The following is a 21,517-nucleotide window of genomic DNA, read 5'->3' on the forward strand; positions in this document are numbered from 1 at the left end:
GATTATATACAAGTCTATTTTGGAGACAGTTATCCTTTATTTCCTGGTTAACTGAGAAAGCCATGATGGTAAGGTATATTTTATAAGATACAGGAAGATTACATCTCACATCTAATTCCTTTACCTTACAAAGCATGAAGTACCAAATCCTACTGAATAAAAGTCCCATTAAAATCAACTGGAGTTATGTCAGAGTAGGGATGAAGAAATACACATTTTAAGCAGTGAGGTTGGGAAGTACTGCTATCTTCATAGTGTAGAAGAGGAACTGAGTCCTGACTTTTTGACCAGTGAAGTCAATAGGAGCTTTGTCATTAACTTCAATGGATCAGGCTTCAATTAGTTTGCCTATTGTCATAAAGGGAATTTGCTGAAGGCACAGAAGCCGACCACAATCTCCATAGAACAAGCCCAGTACCTTAATCACATGCTAGACTGCTGTTAAAGGTTGCTTCATGCCACTTTCAAACCAAGCTACATTTGTTGTTTTTAATTTTCTTCTTTCAGGGAAAAATAGTACAATTATTTTATAGATAATATAATATAAAAAAGAAAGAAAGCAGTTGCAAGATCAATCTAATCTGCTGTACCTGTTACCAAGTTGATGAGTTCCACAGCCCAGATTTATGGAAAACTGCATCATATGAGTTACAGTGGAAGAAAGCACAGGAAGGACGTGGAAGTAATCGACAGACCAGACATTCATGTTATGCCCCTGATGAGTCTTTTGCTTGAGACAAAACTTGGTTGCAGGAGTCTGCATCTCTGGACTAATGACGACAGAAACCAAAGATGGAACCTTCAACAGAAATTAACCTAATTAGGCTTATAGAATAGGGTAAACATACTACTGAAAAACAGGAAGAATAATTCAAAAGGTTCTTAACAATATTTCTCCATTTCCTACTTTGCATCCTTCATCTTCATTATTTAATTAACTGACTTCTTTCCACAAAACATGAAGACTCATTCAAACTAACTGGATGACCATCAGCACACAAGGAATCAAGGCTCCTGATTTTAAAACCATTAAAGAACAAGCTATGTTTTCTGTGTTCTGAAAAATACTAATTATGATACTTAGCAATAATGGTGCTTTGAAGAGGACATCGTCTCTTAACTCTTCCAATCCACATTAACATATATAATGGAACTGCACTTCTGATTTAAATATTCTAGAATAATAGTATGAGTAAACTGGCAAATTTGCAGGTAATGCCACATTGTGTGAAATCTGAGTAAGTGTTCTTTTGATGACATTTGGCCCCTATAGTGGAGCTACAGGACTGGTATTTAAGAGGTCCTATCAGCTTTTAATCTAGTCGATCTGAGAAAACAATTTCAGGATCCCTCTGGGTTCCCTTCTTACATTTTTCCTATTTTACAATCAGAATTTCTTGGTAGGGGTGGGGAAAGCAGGAGATTATTTTGCTGTTTAATTTCCTCTCTCGGTGCTGTGCAGAAGAGAGTTGATGAAACTGATTATAGTGGAAGAATGAAACTGATTCAACAACAGCAGCCAAAAAATCAAGGTATAGTAACTGAAAAATCCCAACACATTTTTTCTCTAAATTTTGTAATTATAGTAATCTTAGGTGCTAACAGCAGCAAGTGAAAACAATTTCAGACAAAAGTGAGATTTTAAATCAACTTTAATACTATATTCTCAATGCTATAGCATAGTTCACAACAATATTTTGTGTGTGTGGGTATGTATACACACACAGTCACCCACCCACCCACGTACCTTCACAAGCAAGAAACTTCCCTATCTCAGGACTCTTAATTCCTTGCTTGATTAGTGCACACAGATTAGTGAGTAGGCCAGGCAGAAGGAAATGGCTTTGGGGAGTAGCTGTTTTTCCAGTCTATGCTCTCAACAAGATGATCTCTTTTATTGGCTAATTCTGGAATTTCTCTACCTTGGAAAATACAGTTTATATCAGGAGTTCATATCATCGGCGGGAGCACACTGAATAAAGTCCAGAGAAGCTACTTGTTGTTGCATGGGGCTCGTAAGGGTTTCAAATGAAGGAGAAACGGGCAGAGTTTTCTGGTATTTGACACAGTGAAATATTCTTTCTTCTACTTCCTACTGGGGTGGCTTAACCATATACAGCCTTAGAATTGGTCTAACTTGTGCATAGGCACAAGAGGGGATATGGACAGATGCCCTTCCCAAAACCCTTCTGTGCCCCCATCCCTGCTTGCCCATATCTGAGGGATGTTTCCCCTTACAGAGGGACAACTATGAGGAAGCTTTATAAATATTCCTTCCACTCTTGAATTTTGTATTTTTTACTTTCCTCTAAATTTCTCAAAACTTGGAGTTGCACGAACTTGACAAAATTCAAGATGAAATTTCTCTGGTGCTCCCTTGACAAATCATGGGAATGGAGAATTTTCTGGAAATCACAAATAATAGTTGACTATTTTCAGAGGCAACAAATACAGCACATTCTTTTGAAAGGCAGCCTCAGTTTTCACAACAGGACTGTGAGTTATTATCCAGTGCCAGCTTTATATATCTGACATGCTTGCTGCTTCCCAAAGTCTGTGAGCAGAACTAGAATGGGCCATGTTTTCCATGTTCAGAAAATACTTCCACTGCTAATGATATGGCCATTGTATGTCCCTATGCCTCTCCCTGACATATACATGGCTATAATAATGAGAAGTTTTTTATAATCTTTACCTATTACCTTCTTATTTGTTTATTATCCCAGCACTAAATTAACTATCAGTACTGCTCACAATATCAGGGAAGCAGAAGGCATTTCAGAACTGTGATGGTTAAGTACCTTTCAATAGTTCAACCTGTGTATACATTAACTGAACAGCTTATGTTTAACAATACCAATAGAATTCCATACTTGCTATGGACAAGTTGGCTTTAACGTGCATACGGTCTATATATCATCTTTAAATATACTTACTTTATAAGCAGCATAGGTCAGGGTATCAAGCATGATGTGCTCTTTTCTTCCTTCAATCTTGGCATAGAGGATAACACTGTTTTCATGGGGTTCTCCAGAATCACAAGTTCCTCCTTTACAATCCACATTTGGGAAAAAAAAAGACTAATTGAAGCCATGTTATTTGAAAGCAGTATCACATTAAATTTGCATAATTATGAGCATGATTACTTCCAAATGTTATTAATTTAAAGTCTGAAACAAAAGAACACAAGCCTTAAGGAAGTAATGCATAAGAACAGTTTGATCAGATAGGTCATGCCAGAGATCAAGGGATTGACAATGTAAAAGCATGAAATAATTATTTTTTAACCAGCTCATTAAAATAACTTCTAATAAAAAGTCATGCCAGAAGCTGTGTTTTTATCTGTACCTTTTAAACCCTATTTATTTGGAAGTGGTCTTCTTAATATTTAATTTCTCATCTCTCTGGTACAAATCAGTACTACTACCTATGGTATTTACATTATGGGTAGAGGCAAAGGCCTGGGGCTTTGTCTAGTGCTGTGCAAGCAGAGGCCATGAAGACTGTGCTTGGCCCAGCTGGTAGAATAGCTGTTCAGTACCAGTTTTTCCAAAAGATATGAGGGGAAATGCAGAGAGGGGATAAGACCGCAGTTATTCTCTCTTCACCCTTCCCACTAGCCAATAAATCTAACTTGGTACAGGAGAGTGTACACCTGGCCATTTCTTCATGAATGGTGCTGTTGGCACCTTCTTTGTCCGTCTTTGTGCCTCTCAAAGAGAGCAACATTGGGGCACTGAATACCAGTGGGCTGGTGCCACAAATGTCTGTGATCCATACAGATGCAATAACAAAACCCTTAATCAATATTGTAGAGAAGTGTCATGTGCAACTGTCATTGCCACTACTTCCACTAGGCTCAATAGGATAACAGGCTCAATTTTTACTAAACAAAAACCCATTTCCCACTGGATGGTAGCACAGTTTAATGATATAATAGGGGCCTGGGAGTCAGAAGGATTTCTGTGTTACTGCTGTGCCCTTTCACAGCCGGGGTTCTAGATTTTGGATAAGCTTAGCTAGATGACCTTTGCCACGTGTGTAATGAGCACAATGTTTATCCAAGTCACAGGCTCTGGTGGAAAGACAAATTCATATTTGTAAAGTGCTTCAAATCTCTGAATAAAAGACTACCTGAATTCAAGGCTGATGCATTAACAATGGTGGTTCTCCTACTGCATTTGGGATACACAGAGATGAACTGGGTTTTAGTCCTATGTCCCAGAATCTTCATCTGGGAGAAGGGCTCCAGTCAGTTCTCCCAGCTTGGTGTGGATAGGCTCCATTCATTCCCTTCTTCCTCCCTTTCCATATTCAGCTGTGATTACATTACTGTCAGCCAGACTGAGGGAAGCACTTCCTCTGTCTACTTCTCTTCAAGCGGACGGGCAGGCATGAATTTGCTCTCCGCTGGGATGTTGGTAAAATGCATTGTGCATCTTGCAGGGTACTTCATTCTCTTGTATCACTACCGGGGACTAAACAGGAGACAGTTTTCTCCTTTGGAAATGGACAGATATTCAGTGGGGAAAGTATCTCATACCTGGAGAGCCTAAGAGACTTGTTAAGCTTCTACAGAGTTGTAGCTAAGGTGTTAAACTAGAGCTTTAAATACCTTTTTTAGAGTTACAACAGCTTCTTAAACAATGTGGATACCAAAGACTCTACAGTTTGTTGGCCTTTGGTACCCTGAAAATGAATATCAAAACAAGATATTTCTCACTGGAAAAGGAAGTTTTGTGCTTTCCTGTGTAGTACTGGTATTGCAGGTTGGTTTGAAAAACAGGATGATAAAACTTTTCTAAACCTTCTATGAGACATTAAGGTTACACATATGAAACATGACAGTTGTCTTTGCTAGCAAAGAGCCAATTTCGAGGGTATAGTAGGCAAAGAGAATTCTGAAGAGTTTTATATGGTTCACACCTTTGAGGTGATTGAAGTATGAAAGTACTACAGTATGTGCTTTTTAGAAGTCTTCGTAGGCCTGAATGTTTATACCACTATTAATTTAATTTATAAACAGGCACAACCTAAACTTTTAATAGGATCTTCCAATTTCTCCACCACGCCTGCTGAGCTGACAGCTTTTCTCCCATAGTTCAAAAGGTTGAGAAACTTTTTTTCCTGTTTCTCTTGCAGGTGTTGCACTGCTTGGGAGAGCTGGAAACAATTCAACCTCTCCTTCCTGAGTGGTACTAGTAATTCATGTAAGATAGGGAAGATGTGTAGCAATTTGGACAACAACAGGACTTCCACTTTATTCATTAAGTGTTTTTTCTTGTTGATTCAAAAGGTTGCTTTAAAAAGGTCACTAATTCAGTCCCTGCTTCCCCCTTTATTATCCTATTATTTTTCACACTTTAAAAAACCCAGCTAAATACTTAATTGAGAGAATAACCTTTGGATGCAATTTCCTTTATATAAATGTCCTGGAAAAAATACTACAAAATATTGAAAAATTTCCCCATACTCTACAAACACTTATGTGAATCAGGACTGGTGACAGCAAACACCAAATAAAAGTTGTACTGATACCAGCGTCCTTATTTAGGGCAGGAGGGGGAGGGGGCAGGGCAGGAGGGGGAGGGGGCAGAGCTGTACCTGTTATTTCACTTTTTTTCCCCCGGCAAGCTTCCCCTTCAATGGAAAGCTCAATGGTGAAGGCACATATGATCATCAATTGGCCTAACAAAGGCAGGATGACTGGGGTACCAGTCCCAGTTGCTGATTTTGACAGAGTGCCAGAACACTGACCACTGCAGGCCCGACCCAGCCACCACTGCAGGTCCACTCATCACTGTTGCGCAGGCCACAGAAAATGATTGTTACACTGCTAAGATCAATAGCACCACTTCAACACTTATGATAATGTTTAATGTGTTTCAGAATGTGTCGTGTGGACATTCTGCACTTGCACTGAATTTCATTGTCTGGAAAGACATTATTATGGTAGTGTTATTTATATAAGGAGATTGTTTGTAGCTCTAAAACAAAACATTCTCTGAATTAGGTAACAGAGGTATCTCTTACCTTTAGACAGAATTAATTAGGTCTGATTTTACACTTTGCTACTCTCATCTTACATTGATATGACTGTTGAAATTAACAAGGCTACACTGGTATGTAAACTGAATAGCACATCAGCGTATTAAATCATCAGCTTTATAAAAGACATTTAGCTTCTTTTGGTTCAAGTTGTACAACTACACATTCATTATTCCATTCCAGCCTCACACACTTTGCAGATCCTTAATATGTTTAAAAGACATACTCACCCATACTGAAATAAAATCTCAGGTTCCCATAACCAGTCGTGTCCATATAGGGAGTACATATTTTTCTCTCTCCATCTCTGAGAAATACTATAGATGAGCCTGATTCCAGAGTTCCACATTCAGTACCAATGACAGCTCCAAGTATGTCCCATCTAAATATAGTGTGTAGGGAATCAGATGCATAGGTATGCTTGCAAAAAATATGTTCTAACAGCCGTTTTTCCAGTTTTATGAAAAGCAGGTTATTCAAATATGGTTCACATCACAAAATTAGTTATACATTCTAAATTCAATTAGCTTAAGTAGCACAAATTAATGTATACATAACTGAAATTGTAATTACATTTTTTTAAATATATGACATGAGGTTCAACAAGGACAAGTTCAAAGTCCTGCACTTAGGATGGAAGTATCCCATGCACCAAGACAGCCTGGGGACTGAATGGCTAAGCAGCAGTTCTAGAGAAAAGGACCTGGGGGTTAACAGTGGACAATAAGCTGGATATGAGCCAGGAGTGTGCCCTTGTTGCCAAGAAGGCTAACGGCATCCTGGGCTGCATTGGTAGGAACAGGTTACCCAGAGAGATGGTGGAAGTTCCATCCTTGGAGGTTTTCAAAACCTGGCTAGACAAAGCCTTGGCTGGGATGATCTAGTTGGGGATGGTCCTGCTTTGAGCAGGGGGTTGGACTAGGTGACCTCCTGAGGTCCCTTCCAACCTTATGATTCTATGAAATCGTTTTGATATTTATTTTTGCTACCAAATACTTATTATTTTGTACCTCTAGAATCTTTATTATTAATTTGGTAGCAAAAGAATAAATACAATATAATATAAACCTAATGCATTTAATTTTGGCTAAGTTAGAAAGTGTTTATACATTAATGTAGCCTCAAATAGAATACTGTATCTATTACATCTCATAAATCAGTGGCCCCCAACGTTTAAGACCATGTGCATATAGTCCTGGGATCTGTTCTTTAATCACGCAGCTTACTTTAAATTTTGTGATCACAGACTGTGTCACAGGGTACTAAGAAGCCCTGCTCCTAGAAGAGCAGGAACTGGCTGGGGAGAGCCCAAAGAGCCAGGCAGGAGCCCAGGTGCAGGTTGCCTTGGCAACTGGCCAAGGAAGAAATTAGTCAGCACCTGTACCTGGTCAGCTGGCAGGACGGGGCAGGGCCTTGGGCCCATATAAACCCCAGGCTGAAACTAAAGGAGGCAGTTCTCTGCCAGCAGCTAAGGGGGAAGGAGCCCTCTGAGAATGAAAAGGAAAAGAGGCCTGACTAACCTCTGCTCCGAGTAAGGGTAAAGGGGCAGAGCACACCTTTGCTAGGTTGTGTTAAGTTATAGCCCAGGGGCCTATGTTTTGTTTCTAGTTTTATAACACTGGTGGCTTGGGTGAGGCTATTTGGGGAAGGAGGAGGCCTCATTGGAGGCCCGCTGCAGTGTGGGGACCCCAGCACCAGAGAAGGCGCAGCATTTGGGGGCATGGAGACCCTGGTGCCAGAGCAGGCGCGGAGACCCTAGCACCAGAGAAGTTGCATTATTTGGTGGGGCCCAGACCCTGGTGCCAGAGAGGGCATGGCATTTGGGATGCAGAGACCCTGGCACCACAGAGGGTGCAGGGACAGGGCTGTGGAAAGCCCAGTGAGGACAAGGGGCTGAATAACAATGATGCTAAGGAAAGACAATGCTGGTACCATCTGCGAGGCTTGGGGTGTGGTAAAGGGGCAGTTGGAGCCACGCATAAAAACTCATAAGGCTAGGGTGCCCCCGAAACACCCATTGCAAAGCAAGACCCACAAGGGGTCTGGGAACCCACAGAGTTCAGTAAGTCCATCAAAACATGTCCAAGAGGACTTAAAGGTGGCCTCCCTATTTTCATCTTTATCATCAAAGATGTGGCAGGTGAGAACTGAGGGAGCCCATTGGGCCCAAACTGGCACGGTCCAGGGGCCTTAGGAGTGCATGGCCAACCTTAAGGACCCCATCCCATGACAGACTGGAACACATTTTCTGATGCTGGGAAAATGATCTAAGTTAGGACAAAGGGGTGATTGGGCAGCATTGGGGGCTGAGGTCTAGTGGGTTCATGGGGCAGGTTTGTTGGTGGGTCCAGGGGGGTTAGTGGCATCAGAAAGACTGGCAGGTCTGGGGAGTGGGGTCATGGACTAAAGGTAGCCTGGGCAGGGTGAAGGGGTAAGAAAAATGCAGCCTTGGGGCTAGGGCATGTGACAAGCTTTCACAGCCTGGGGACTATGTTCTGAACATGTTGACATTTGGTGGGCCATTTGCAGATGTTCCTGGAAAATGATCTACACTCATGTGGCTCACTTTAAGCCACATGATTGTAGATCAGGTCCTGGTCATGCATATGTTCACCAGTGCTGGGAGCTGTGGTGGGAAGGCAATCTAAGATGGGCTGGGGATGTATTGGTGAGTCTGGGAGCAGTTGGTGGAATTGGAGGTAGAGCTGGGGTGCCCATAGGGACAGTGGTTTTGTGGGTTTGCAAGGAAGAAACTGAGGAGCTAAAAATAGCTTGATCAGAAGGGGTGCAGTAGGAAAAGCACAGCTCTGGAGCTGGGATGAGCAGCTGGCCTTTTCCAGCCCCAGGGCTGTGCTCTGAATGTGTATGGACATTTGGTAAATAGGCTAACACGTGGACCTCTCAGGTGAACTACATTAGATTGTACTGGCTATTTTTTGCCCAGTCTAACCTCCCTGAACGATGTACAGTTTGGCATTTACAGTGACCTAACTCTGCAAAGATCCTTAGATTTAAGACACCTTTCAGAAAATACCAGCTCTTAGCTTTCCCTTGTTTTTGACCACAGAAAAATAATAAACCAATTCTTCAGTTCAAAAGAACTTAGACCACAATAAGTCAGAACATTTTTAACATTATGGATTCCTATTTGAAGGCTCTGGGCTTATCTTGTGAATCATGTTTGCACACCTACTGGTGCTAACATTGTGTGATACCCCAAGATCTCAAAGGATCTCACAGTAGCATTACTGTACTACATAGTCATTACATATGTAGGTCATAATTGAAGAGGCCTTTTTAATTTTTTTCAGTAGCACTAAGCACTTAGAGAGGGAAAAAAACAGATGCCTTGCTCCTCAAAAGGATAATCTGATCCATTTTAATTTTTTTTTATATAAACACCTGGATTCTGATCCAACTCACATGCTGATTTTTATTCCAGTAATGAATAACTTTCAAAAACAAACACTACTACTACTGACTAGGCCAGGCCATTTATTATACTTAATACCTTTTTTTAAACGTTTCAAACTATGAGAGCATGAGTGGTATTTTCTTATGTATTGAGACTTCTATTATTGATTTCAATGGGAAAAAAATTAGGCCACCACTGGGAACATTTAAAAATCCCACTTCTACCTCTTGCTGGTTCACAGAGAAATGCCAAGAAAACAATGAGATAACATTTATTTAAATGCTTTTATGATATAAACATAAATGTGTAATATAAAGAACAAATTACCGTGTAAGAGCTTAACTAACTGTTTGGCTGCAAAATTATAATTAGTCTATATTTTAATAAATTAAATTTCTATAGCAAGGCATTTGTGTTATAACATGGATTTAAATTTGACTGAAGCACTTAAGTTGTACAGGCATTTTAAAAAAATCTGTGAGATATGATGCAAAATACAATTACCTGTCTTGAAGAAGCGTTTCTGGGGCCCAATATAGTTGACTAATTAAACAGTTGAGTCTATTTTGACTCATACAAGGAAATCGTACAATGGTTCATTGGTCGTCTCTACACACCATTTTACCTAATTAAAATGGTCTCTTAACTGACCCAGAAAATAACTAGGGGTCATGAAAGATTTAGATCATGACTGTTTCTAGGAATAATTTCTTCTTAAACAAGAATTCAATATAAAAAATAGATCTAAAAATACATCCAAACTCTTTGAAAGAGAAAATGGAGTAGGAATTGAGGTTAACTTTACTTATCATCAGACTACAGACATGTAGAACACCTCTGTTAAACATAATATTGCTCACTGAAGTCATTCAATGTCTCATATTTTTTTAATGATGAAAAACAAATAATAAGAAAAAGCACTGTGTTACTTTATGAATCTAAATGCAGTCTACAACAGATAGAAGCACACAGCATAATCATGCACTGGATCTGTGAGAGAAGTCAATGAGGTACTGCAAGGGTCTGTTCACAGGGACCCAAATGCATTTGTGTATTGAAAGAGGACATGAATGAAAATCCTTCATGTGAATGAAAGGATTCATTCTCCTATAATCAGGGACTATTATCAATATATTTTGTGAGGGGTTTAATGGGGATGGGCTTACTTCCCTTGCCTTAACAGACAAAAGGAAAACTATATTGACCTCAGTTGGATGAGAGTTACATCAATAAATACTGAGAACTTAAAGATTTAATCTCTGAATATACTTATTATAAAGGGAACAACTAGTAGCAATCTATGTATTTTGCCAGGCCATCTTATCTATCACGAAAGATTCTTTTGACTTATTCCTCAAAATTTGGCTTTTGATGTACCTTTTTCTTTCTTCCATGAAATTCTGATCAACTTTTGCTGTGACATAAGATGCTTAAAATATTCAGTTAACTTCCCTGACTTATTTTTCCACAGGAAAATGCTGACAGTATACCAAATAATAAATAAAACAGAATAAAACATGTGCCAAGTGTCAAAGGTCCAGATGCAGGCTGGTCATCTAGGTCTCAGAATTAGTTATCTAATATCCTAGGAATTAGGACAAGAATCCATCTCATATTAATGGAGTTTAATTTGGGGGGGGAAGAGGCTATACAAGCTGATACCAAGCCTGTATACTTTGGATTGAAGAATTTAAATAGTATACCCAAGCTTCATGTGTCTAGAGTGCATTTCCCCTGCTCTGTTCAGGGTTACACTGCCCCTCTGCTTCGGTGGCCTGGGCTTATATCCCCTTGGGCTCCTCCCCTGCTGGTCAGGTGCTCTCCTGACTGGCTGCAAGTGTGTCCCCTCAGCCTCCAAAGCAGCTTACTGCCATTTCAACAGCCAAGTTTTGGTAATTCTCCTGCTGCCTGACCAGAGCTCTGCCCGACTGTCCTACTGCTAGGCAGGGAATAACCAGCATGAGGCAGGTTTCTGGTTCAAATAACATTAATATGCATTCTTCCCCCCACCCACCTGTAGCAGCTTCTCCCTTAAGGTAACAGGAGCCCGTGGCTCCCCATTACATGCCACCAACTGCCTCTAAGGTAGAGAAGTTGCACAGGCAGTTGGAGACCTCAGTAGTATACCTCTCTCAGCCTAGCATCCTGACAGCAGAGACCAGAACTGACAACTCACCCTTCCCAACGAAGTGCTGCAACAGTAGTGTAACCTGGCATGGGTTAGTGGGACATTAGCCCCAGGGGCTGATTTAGTGTGCATCATGGCAGCAGCCATGTGCAAGGGGTAAAATTCTCAAGAGTTTGGAACACCATGACCCAGAGTGCCAACAGGTCAAAAAGTCATATTCCAAAGTCTGGTGGTTAGGGCACTCATGGAAAATGTGGGTTTGAATCCAGGCTGAGGAGGGCCTAGAACCCACTGTTTGGGGAAGTACTTTAACCACAAGTCTACTAGGCTCCACCATTCCCATGGCAAGCACTACAATTCTCATGTTTCATGGTATCTTTCGAAACCCATTTGCTGGTAAGATTAGGACTTTATGAATGAACATGCCTAATGGACAATTTGAGTCAGGTTCCTAACCCCTTTAGAGCAGCAGAAATTCAGATGCAGCTCTGTTCTTAGTGGGTTTTTATTGGACATCTCTAGGCATCAGCTGGATGCCTCCATCTTTCTGCATGTATTCATTTTTTTGCATGTAACAATGCTTTCTGGAGTAAAAAAAAGACGCCACCAGAGTGTACAAAATAAAACAGATCAAGAGTTAATCATCTGAACTTGGCAACCGCTCATAATGAATATTTTTTGCCAAACCCAAAAGTAGACCCAGGAGTTCAGATGACATATTAGCACATATTTCTTACAAGGTGTGCTTGATCTCAGACACAACACTAGCAGCATGTGATTTGGTAGCTGCTAATGAAATGATGTGTTTTTTAAGCTCAAACCAGCATTCAGATGAAACGCATATATTATCAGTGTATGTTTTACATCTGCCCTGGGGCTACAGTAACTATATAAGCCTCTTTTTCTACAGAAAAAGCCATCTTAAAAACCACATGCAAGTTGTTGTTTGTTTTGTCAGAGTGTATGTTCTTCGTGCAGACTTATGCCTTCATTTTGCAAAGCAGAATTAGGATAACTTTAACAGTACCTACCTCTGTAATGAGACAAAGAATATCAGATGCAACCCAGGACTTATTAGAACTACAGAATAATTTGAATTGGCTGCAAAAATGCCTGTATGTTGCAAAATGGTTTTCAGTGTTAGGAAAATGGATTCAGGGAATTAACACCCCCTGTCCCCTCAAAAAACACAACCCCCCCAAAACAAATGGATTCAAGCTATATGAGACGCCCAGAGAGAAGGACACTGTAATGGCATTAAGCTGAAAAGAACCACAATGCATTATCATTTAGCACACATTTGCCCAAGTTCCTTTTTTTTTACAAAATGAGAAAAAATTGTTGGGAACAAAGATTGAATTGGAACTGTTTGAAAGAGGCTGAATTTTAATGGCGACCACTGTGCCTACAAAATACACAGACGGGCATTGAACAGGCATAGAAGGAAAGTGTATGAAGTTTGCACATGAAGTGGCTTTTTTGTGGCTCGTAAAATTCCTTTCCCATCACTATCTGGAATCTCAGGATAACACAACTGTTAGTATAGGGCTAACTGATTCAGGCATCAGTTATTTTAGAAAGGTATTATCCCTCCTACAATTTTAGAGGTGCCAGTCATTGCTGCTTTTTGAAGGACCCATAGTTTTATAATACTATTACTTTTTATTTTATGTAGTGTGGTCATGATGCCACTATCAGGAGATTCAACGCACCCCAAATAACTGCTATCATACTTTTCATTACCCAGATTTACCTCAGTTCCTACTGTACCTGTTCATATCTGTCAATCTTTATCTTTCTCCTCATTTACAACTGAAGAGTCCAATCAAGCAAAAATGAAAACTCCATGATCAAGCACTTGGTCTCCTTTTTTTATAACCACTACATCTGAATATATATCATGAACAGCAGTGATTGAAAAATCCCATCATATTCTTGCACTCGTTCTCTACAACTTTATCTGACATATGGTAGTAATTCTACTCTCCTACTTGTAGCCTATACTTCTTCCAGAATGCCTAGTGCATAATACTGACAACTTTGTTATACTGCACTTTATGCTCAGCAACAGGAACTTTCCCCTGCAATACAGGAAGATAATCTCTGGGGCCTGGTGATATATTCTACTTTCTGGACTTACAACTTTTCTAGCATCTACTTTTTAACAAATGTCATGTGGATAGCCTCTTCTTGTGCACCCATAAACAAACTCAGTGTTTAACCTTTCTTTGACCAGCCACATGTAAATTGCCACCTCTTTTTAATTTTTTTTTCTAAAATATCCCTCTCCATAAAGCTTTTCTGTCCAACCAATTTTGACTTCTCAGTTTTTGTAATTTGTCAGCTGACTTACTGGATCTGAATCTAAGATCTAGTTAGTCCACCTTCTCTCTCATACATACTTTACATGCTCCTGTTCCATGATATTACTATGATAATGATACAGAGAAGAAGCCTAGATTATGATTAGGACACCTGGTTATTACTTGGGCATGTCCACACACGTGCTTTAAGGAGCATTAGCCTATTTTAATGTGCATTAGAGAGTCACTAAAAACTGTGGTCACCTATATATGTGCATCGAGGCTGCTCCAACACACTGTAAATACAGCATGTTGAAGCAGACTTGACTAATCGAGTCTGCTGGAGCATGGTACAATAAAAGCTCTGTTATCCGGCATCCCCAGGAATGGGGGATGCCAGATAACAAAATATGCTGGTTAATTGAGCAGCCTGAACAGGCGTCCTTGCCTGGTGGGGCTGCTGCTTCTCCTGCCACGTCCAAGGCATTGCTGCCCCTCCCACAGGACCTGAGGGCCTCACGGGACAGGGAAGCAGGTCCCATGTAGCCTGTTACACCGCAGGCTGTGGAGGCTCGGCAGTGCAGGCTGCTTTGCCCCAGGCCGTGGGGGTTCGGAGAAACTGGAAGTGCCACAGCGGGCACTTCCGGTTTCACTTTACCTTGCAAGCCCGCATGCCAGTTAGTAGAGCATCCTGGCTTGTAAGGTGCCAGTTAGCGGAGCTTTTACTGTAATTACCGTGCTCCAGCAGACTCCAGCATTATGTGTATCAGTGTCTCCATGCTGAAAAGTGGCAGTGGGGGCTCTTTAACTAAAGCTTGTTTTAGTTAAAGCACCTCCCCCACCATTTTTCAGCATGGGGACACTGATACATGTGATCTTCTGGGCCCTTTTAATTGGAACAGCTCCAAAAGCCACTTTAAGCACCCCTCCTACCTCCCAGAGCACATGTATAGATGCCCCATACTAGTTAGTTAATGCACCTTAAAATACGCTAATGTACATTAAGCGTCACTTAAAAACTGTGCTCTTTAGTTAATGCACATTGGCAGGCTAATGAGCATTTTTTTAGTACTTTACAATGGAGGTACTAGATTTAGTACACATTAAAGTGTGTTAATGCATGTATAGAGAAGCCCACTGTGTAGATCCTTCATTAAGTATGATGATGCCATAGGTCTGATAAGTAAGTTTAGGTCTATTAAGCAGTGTCATTTTGTCTCAGTTTCCCCATTTGTATAGGGGAGGTAACAATATTAATTCTGCTTTTTGGATGAAGAATATTATGTGTGTGCTAAGATTACTATTGTTCTCACAGGTACCATATTTACTTGAATACAGGATGACCAATGATTACAAGATGACCCTCCAATAATCAGGTTCTGTATATGAAAAATTTATCAATTCAATATATTTTCCAGGTATAAAATCTAGTAATTGGTGGTTTGTCTTGAATTTGTTCTCCTCCCACTGCTACAGCTGGGAAAATAAATCTGGGGAGTCAAGTAGCCCCGGGTTCCCCTCATGGAGGGCGGGGCCACACTAACCATGTGTGACAGATTGAGAGAGAAGCCAAAAGAAGGATTCTGGGTACTCTGACTGGGGCCTCATTTGGTGATGTCTGCCCAATATTTAAGGCTAGTATAGGACCAGGAATCACTGGAAATGGAGAAAAAAGGCTCAGCTCAGCTATATAAAATTGAAGAGCAGGGATCCAGGTTTTTTGTTTCCTGTTTTCCCCTTTAAAGGAGCAAAATCCAGGAAACTGCAGGTTTTCTCTTTAAGGCTGGTAGAGTTCCAGCCTGCAAGGGGCTGCTTGGGGATGGCGTGGAGCAGAAGGAGAGCAAATCACAGGCAGAGAGCAAAACATGCACATGGCAGCTAGGCAGCATGGTGGAAAGCAGTTCCTGCAGCTCCCTGCAGGTAAGTCTATGGGGGTGGATGTAGGCAACATGGGTGCAGGTGAAGGGGACACAGGTGATGCGGGGGGGGGATACATGCCCCCCAGATATCTGAGTCCCAAGAAAGGCACATGGCTGCAGCCTGGCTGGACCAACACCAGCAGGAGCTGCCTCTATGGCCCAGTGGGCAGAATCCAACAAGGGAGGGAGCACATGCCACCAAAATGAGGTGCCCCTTGCCTGCCTGACAGCAGTGGCCATGGGAGCAAGGCTGGTGCAGGGCTCCCAGTGGCTGCATGGAGTTGTGTCCCTCCACTGCTGCCAGGCAGGCAGAAGTGCCTCACCTTGGTGGTCATGGAGGTGTAGCACTCTCTCCTGCATTAGGTCCTGCCTTCTGGGCTGCAGAGGCAGGTCCTACCTGGTGCCAGTCCAGCCAGGCTACAGTCCCATGTCCCAGTGTGAGTGCAGAAATCTGGGGGGGGGGAGGGGCACATGCCCCCACACACATCACCAATGGCATCACCTATGCCTACACATCCCATCTTACCAACACACCCACCCCTTGCCTCACACATCCAGCCTCTGCCCAACACACTGGGAGGCTGGGGTCTGGGGGCAGTGGGTCAGGAGTGACTGGCAGGAACAGGGGCTGGAAGTTAGGAGTGAGGGTCAGCAGAAGGGCTGGGGGGGTTAGGGAGTGAAGGGCACCATCAGGTTTGGGAGTAAGGGGCATGGGCAGGAGCAGGGCACTAGTATATTAGGGCTACTCAGCACCACAAAGCAGCAGGAGGACTGATGCAAAGGGAGCAGCGGGATCTCTGATTTTCCATGATAAAAACTCCAAAATCAAATACCAAAAATATAGGAATTTAAAATTTATTTTATTATAATAAATTTATGCACTAGTAGGCTTGCAATTAGTTTAAAATGGTAAATATATTGCTAAAACATGATGTTCAACTGATACGCACACACATGCATGCACATGCACGCACACACATGCACAGTGGTGTTTCATTTTAATCACAGAAAAATGTGCATTTTGGGGTTTTTAGCTAGATAATTTTTAACAGACAAAACCAGGATCCCTGGTGAAGAGGAAGTCAGAATGTATTCAATGTAGTGGCTCACCATGACTTCAAAAAGAGTTAGTGCTGAGGGGGACTGCGCTCAATAGGGACTAGAATATATCTTATTCAGACAGGTCATAGTTTCATAGTTGGTAGGGTCGGAAGGGACGTGAGCAGATCATCAAGTCCGACCCCCTGCCACGGCAGGAAAAAGTATTGGGGTCAAACAACCCCAGCAAGGAGTTAGTCTAGCCTCTTCTTAAAGACCCCCAGGGTAGGAGCCAGCACCACTTTGCTTTGAAGTTGGTTCCAGATCCTAGCCGCCCTGACAGTGAAGTAGCGCCTCCTGAGGTCTAGTCTGAGTCTACCCTCTGCCAGCTTGTGCCTGTTATTTCTAATCACTCCTGGTAGTGCTCGGGGGAACAGAGACTCCCCCAATGCCTGCTGGTCCCCTCTGACTAGTTTGTAACGGGCCACTAGATCCCCACTGAGCCTTCTCTTGTGGAGGCTGAACAGGTTCAGGTCCCGTCGCCTCTCCTCATAGGGCCTGTCCTGCTGCCCCCTGATCATGCGAGTGGCCCTCCTCTGGACCCTCTCCATGTTATCCACATCCCTCCTGAAGTGCAGCACCCAGAACTGGACACAGTACTCTGACTTCCTCTTCACCAGGGATCCTGGTTTTGTCTGTTAAAAATTATCTAGCTAAAAACCCCAAAATGCACATTTTTCTGTGATTAAAATGAAACACCACTGTGCGTGTGTGTGCGTGCATGTGCATGCATGTGTGTGCGTATCAGTTGAACATCATGTTTTAGCAATATATTTACCATTTTAAACTAATTGCAAGCCTACTAGTGCATAAATTTATTATAATAAAATAAATTGTAGCCTGACCAGTGTCACACAGAGGGGGAAGATCACCTCCTTGGACCTGCCTGAGATGCATCTGTGCATGCATGATAAGGTACGGCTGGCCTTCCTGACCGTATCCCCACACTGCTGGCAAGTGTTCATCTTGGAATCAATAGCAACTCCAAGATCCTTTTCTGCCTCTGTACTGATGAGAAGGGAGTTCCCCAGCCTGTAGGTATGCTGCTGTTTCTTCCTGCCCAGGTGCATCACCTTGCACTTGTGAACAGGATGGGTTTCAACATGGACATCTGCCCACCCCTGTAACCTGTCTAGGTCTGACTGCAGCCTATTCCTCCCCATCTAGCATGCCCACATCCCCCCACATCTTAGTGTCATCAGCAGATTTGAACAGGGTGCTTTTTACCCCCTCATCCAAGTCACTGATGAAGATGTTGAACAGTGTGTGCCTGAGGACCAAGCCCTAGGGGACCCCACTGCTCACATCCCTCCAGGTTGAAAATGACCCATCCACCACCACTCTCTGGGTGCGGCCCTCCAGCCAGTTAGCAACCCATTTGACTGTGTAGGTGTCGACACCACAGTCCCTTAGTTTTTTTTAATGAGAACGGGGTGAGAGACAGTGTTGAAGGCCTCCCGAAAGTCCAGAAAGACTACGTCCACTGCTACCCCTGCATCTAAGGATTTTGTGACCTGGTCACAGAAAGCCACCAGGTTGGTCTGACAGGACCTCCCTCTAATGAACCTGTGTTGGTTGCCCCCAAGCATAACCTCCCCTGCTGGTCCCTCGTGGACATGCACCAGGATAATTCTCTCAAAAAGCTTACCCAGGATTGAGGTAAGACTAAATAGTCTAGTTTCCTGGGTCCTCCTTCCTCCCCTCTTTTGAAAATGGGAACCACACGGGCCTTCTTCCAGTCAACTGGCACCACACCAGAGCACCACGAGTGTTCGTAAAGCCATGCTAAGGGTCCCACAATGACCTCTGATAATTCCCTCAACACTCTGGGGTGGAGATAGTCAGGACCAGCTGATTTAAATATGTCTAGTCCCTCCAGAAGTTCCCCGACTAGATCCTCACTGACCCTTGGCCTGGGTACGCCTCCCCTGGGGCCTGAGGGGGTCCCTGTCCTGGAAAATGGAGGTAAAGAAATTGTTAAATAGGTTAGCTTTGTTGTACTAATCTATCCTTGTGGTAGGTTCCCATTAGCATGTGTGCACAATAAGGGCCACACACTTTATAGTCATGCTCAGTAGTGGCTTCATTTAATCAAGGTCATAGCTGGTTTCCATTACTAAGTGCACGCTGCTTGTAACAGGGGGCCTACCAGGGCCGATCTCCACGTGGCCCACCCACCTGTTTCCTGGGCTAACTGCCCTCCACGTCTTGATCTTAATTGATTAATTAATAGATGCAATTAGGCAGGAGGCTGCCCATTTTCTGCAGCGCTGCTAGGGGCTGCTATCTGTGGCTCCATTCCTCCCTTACGCCACGCAGATGACATCATGATGTTTTCCATACACACCCGTCCCACACAATGGGCCCCAGAATCCTGCTGTAGGACCCCACCTGGGTTCCTCCCTTCAGGCAGACTCTGCCACTGTCATAGTGGGCCACATATCTCCCTGTCATTAGTTCCCCTTCAGGTGTGTTCCCCTCACTGGGGCCTTTGGCTCACACTAGCCTCAGCCCACGTCCAGGCCAGTTGGGTCCCCAGGCCCTTGGCTCTTGGGCATCCCTCTCAGTGGGCCTCCTTGCCATTCTGACCCTCCTGGTCCTGGCCCCACCTGTGCCAGACAGGGGAAGTTCTGGCAGGCCTCACTATATGACCCATACTCTTTTCCCAAGGTCCCCCTCTCTGGGTCCTCCTTCACAGACATGAGGAGCTGGGGTACCTCACACCACAACTGGTACCCCAGGGTCTCACCAGGGACTCTCTCCCTCCTGGGCAGCAGGCCATGGTGCTACTATAGGTGTTACTTTTGACCTACACTCTGCCTCCCAATGGTGGAGGACTTATTGGGGTCAGGACTCAGCTCTCACTCTCTCTGACTGAGCCCCTATTCTTCCTTCACTGGGCTCCACATCCCCCTCTCCCTGGGGCTTCTGATCACTGCCCTCTCTCTGGCACTCCACAGCACTGCCCCTTCTCAACTGGGGCTCCACAGCACTGCCCCCCCCCCCCCCACTGGGGGCTTGGGCGTTATATTTGACCGAGACTCTGCCTTCCAGCATTAGAGAACTTACTGGGGTCAGGATTCAGCTCTTGCTCTCTCTGGCTAAGCCCCTGTTCTTCCCTCACTGGGGGCTCTCAGCACTCATAACACTCCCTTTACTCAGTCTCAGGGCTTCCCTCCTCAGGTGGGCTCAGATGGCTGTAGCCATGCCTGGCCCTAACTCTCCTCCTTGGAGCCTCAAACCCTCACAGGGCTCAGGCAACCTCAGTCATACCTGGCCCTGCCTTCCTACTCTCCTCCTCAGGGCATACACCCCCACAACTACCTCCAGTGGAACACAACCCACCCAAAGGTGAGGGCTAGAGGTTAAGGTGCCCTGACCCACCTTTCACCAGGGGGATCACTGGCTTGGCATTTTCTGAGGGCTCCTGCACCACTGGGAGCCCCACCAGGCCACCCACTCCTGGCAAGGTGTAGTTTTAGGTCATATCCAGGACCAGGAGCCTCCTACCAACCCCTACAACTCCTCCTTTACCTCCAGATGAAACTCAGCAAACCTCTGACCAAACAGTGTTGTTGCCTAACCTCCAGCAGCCAAACTGCCTTGTTTATATAGGCAGCCCTGAACCTAAAATGGCTGCCCTCATTAGGCACCTGGAGGCTGCCAGCTCCAGGGGCTTAAAGTGGCAGGCACACACAGTGATCTGCCATACTGCTTTTAGTAGCAGTTCAAAGATAGACAATACATTTAATAAAGTTTCCCTGTATGCGAAAGTAGGATGACAGGCTTTTCCCCACGATGCTGATTGCGGGAAAAACCTCATCTTACATTTGAATAAATATGGTATGTGATGGCATAAGTAGCAGTTACTATGAGAGAATCTGGAAATAGAAGCATAGCGATGCTGAGATAAAGGTGTTTGAAAAGAAAAGGACAGACCTACTTGTCATAGAAAATTATAGTGCGCTATATTTAATGAGCAGAAAGAGGGATAAGTACAGATAAATCTGCTATGTCCATTCACAATTTCAATATCACAATCAATTTTGTTAATATTCTATAAAATACATAGTTTTTTCTCATAATTAGTGAAAATAAAGTTCAGATAAGATGTGGCCAAATTATGATATATCCCAGAATAAGAGAAAATTAGGGTTGAAAGGGACCTCAGGAGGTCACCTAATCCAAACCCTGCTCAACACAGGACCATCCCCAGATATATTATCCCAGCCAGGTCTCAAAAACTTCCAAGGATGGAGATTCCTCCACCTCTTAGGCTAATCTGATCCAGTTATTACCCTCCTCATGTGAAAGTTCATCCTAATATCTAACCTAAATGCCCCTTGCTGCCCCTTTGAGATGATTGGTCCTTTTTCTGTCACCAGTGACTGAGAACAGTCCAGCTCCATCCTCTTGGGAACAACCCTTCAGGTAGATGAAGGCTACTATTAAATCCCCCAATCACCTCAGTCTTCTCTTCTCCAGACTAAATGAGCTGCTTGTGGTCGCTGCTACCCAGCCTCTCCTCAGAAGACATGTGCCGCAGTCCCCTAACCACTTTTGTTACCCTCCGCTGGACTCTCTCCAATTTGTCCACATCCTTTCT

General features: G+C 43.4%; 1 protein-coding gene across 1 annotated transcript in view; it reads right to left on the reverse strand.

Moving 5' to 3' along the window:
- RELN (reelin) overlaps positions 1–21,517 on the reverse strand; it is a 567,367-nt gene that overhangs the window by 178,264 nt on the left and 367,586 nt on the right. The window contains exons 12-14 of the mRNA XM_090041978.1: positions 6,279–6,430; positions 2,937–3,049; positions 591–799 (exon numbers count right to left, since the gene is read on the reverse strand). Coding sequence (XP_089898104.1) covers positions 591–799; positions 2,937–3,049; positions 6,279–6,430 — 474 coding nt within the window. The remainder of the gene's footprint in view (positions 1–590; positions 800–2,936; positions 3,050–6,278; positions 6,431–21,517) is intronic.

Source organism: Crocodylus siamensis, chromosome 4, assembly GCF_052110815.1.
Source record: "Crocodylus siamensis isolate JL-2025a chromosome 4, ASM5211081v1, whole genome shotgun sequence".
Taxonomy (NCBI): Eukaryota; Metazoa; Chordata; order Crocodylia; family Crocodylidae; genus Crocodylus; species Crocodylus siamensis.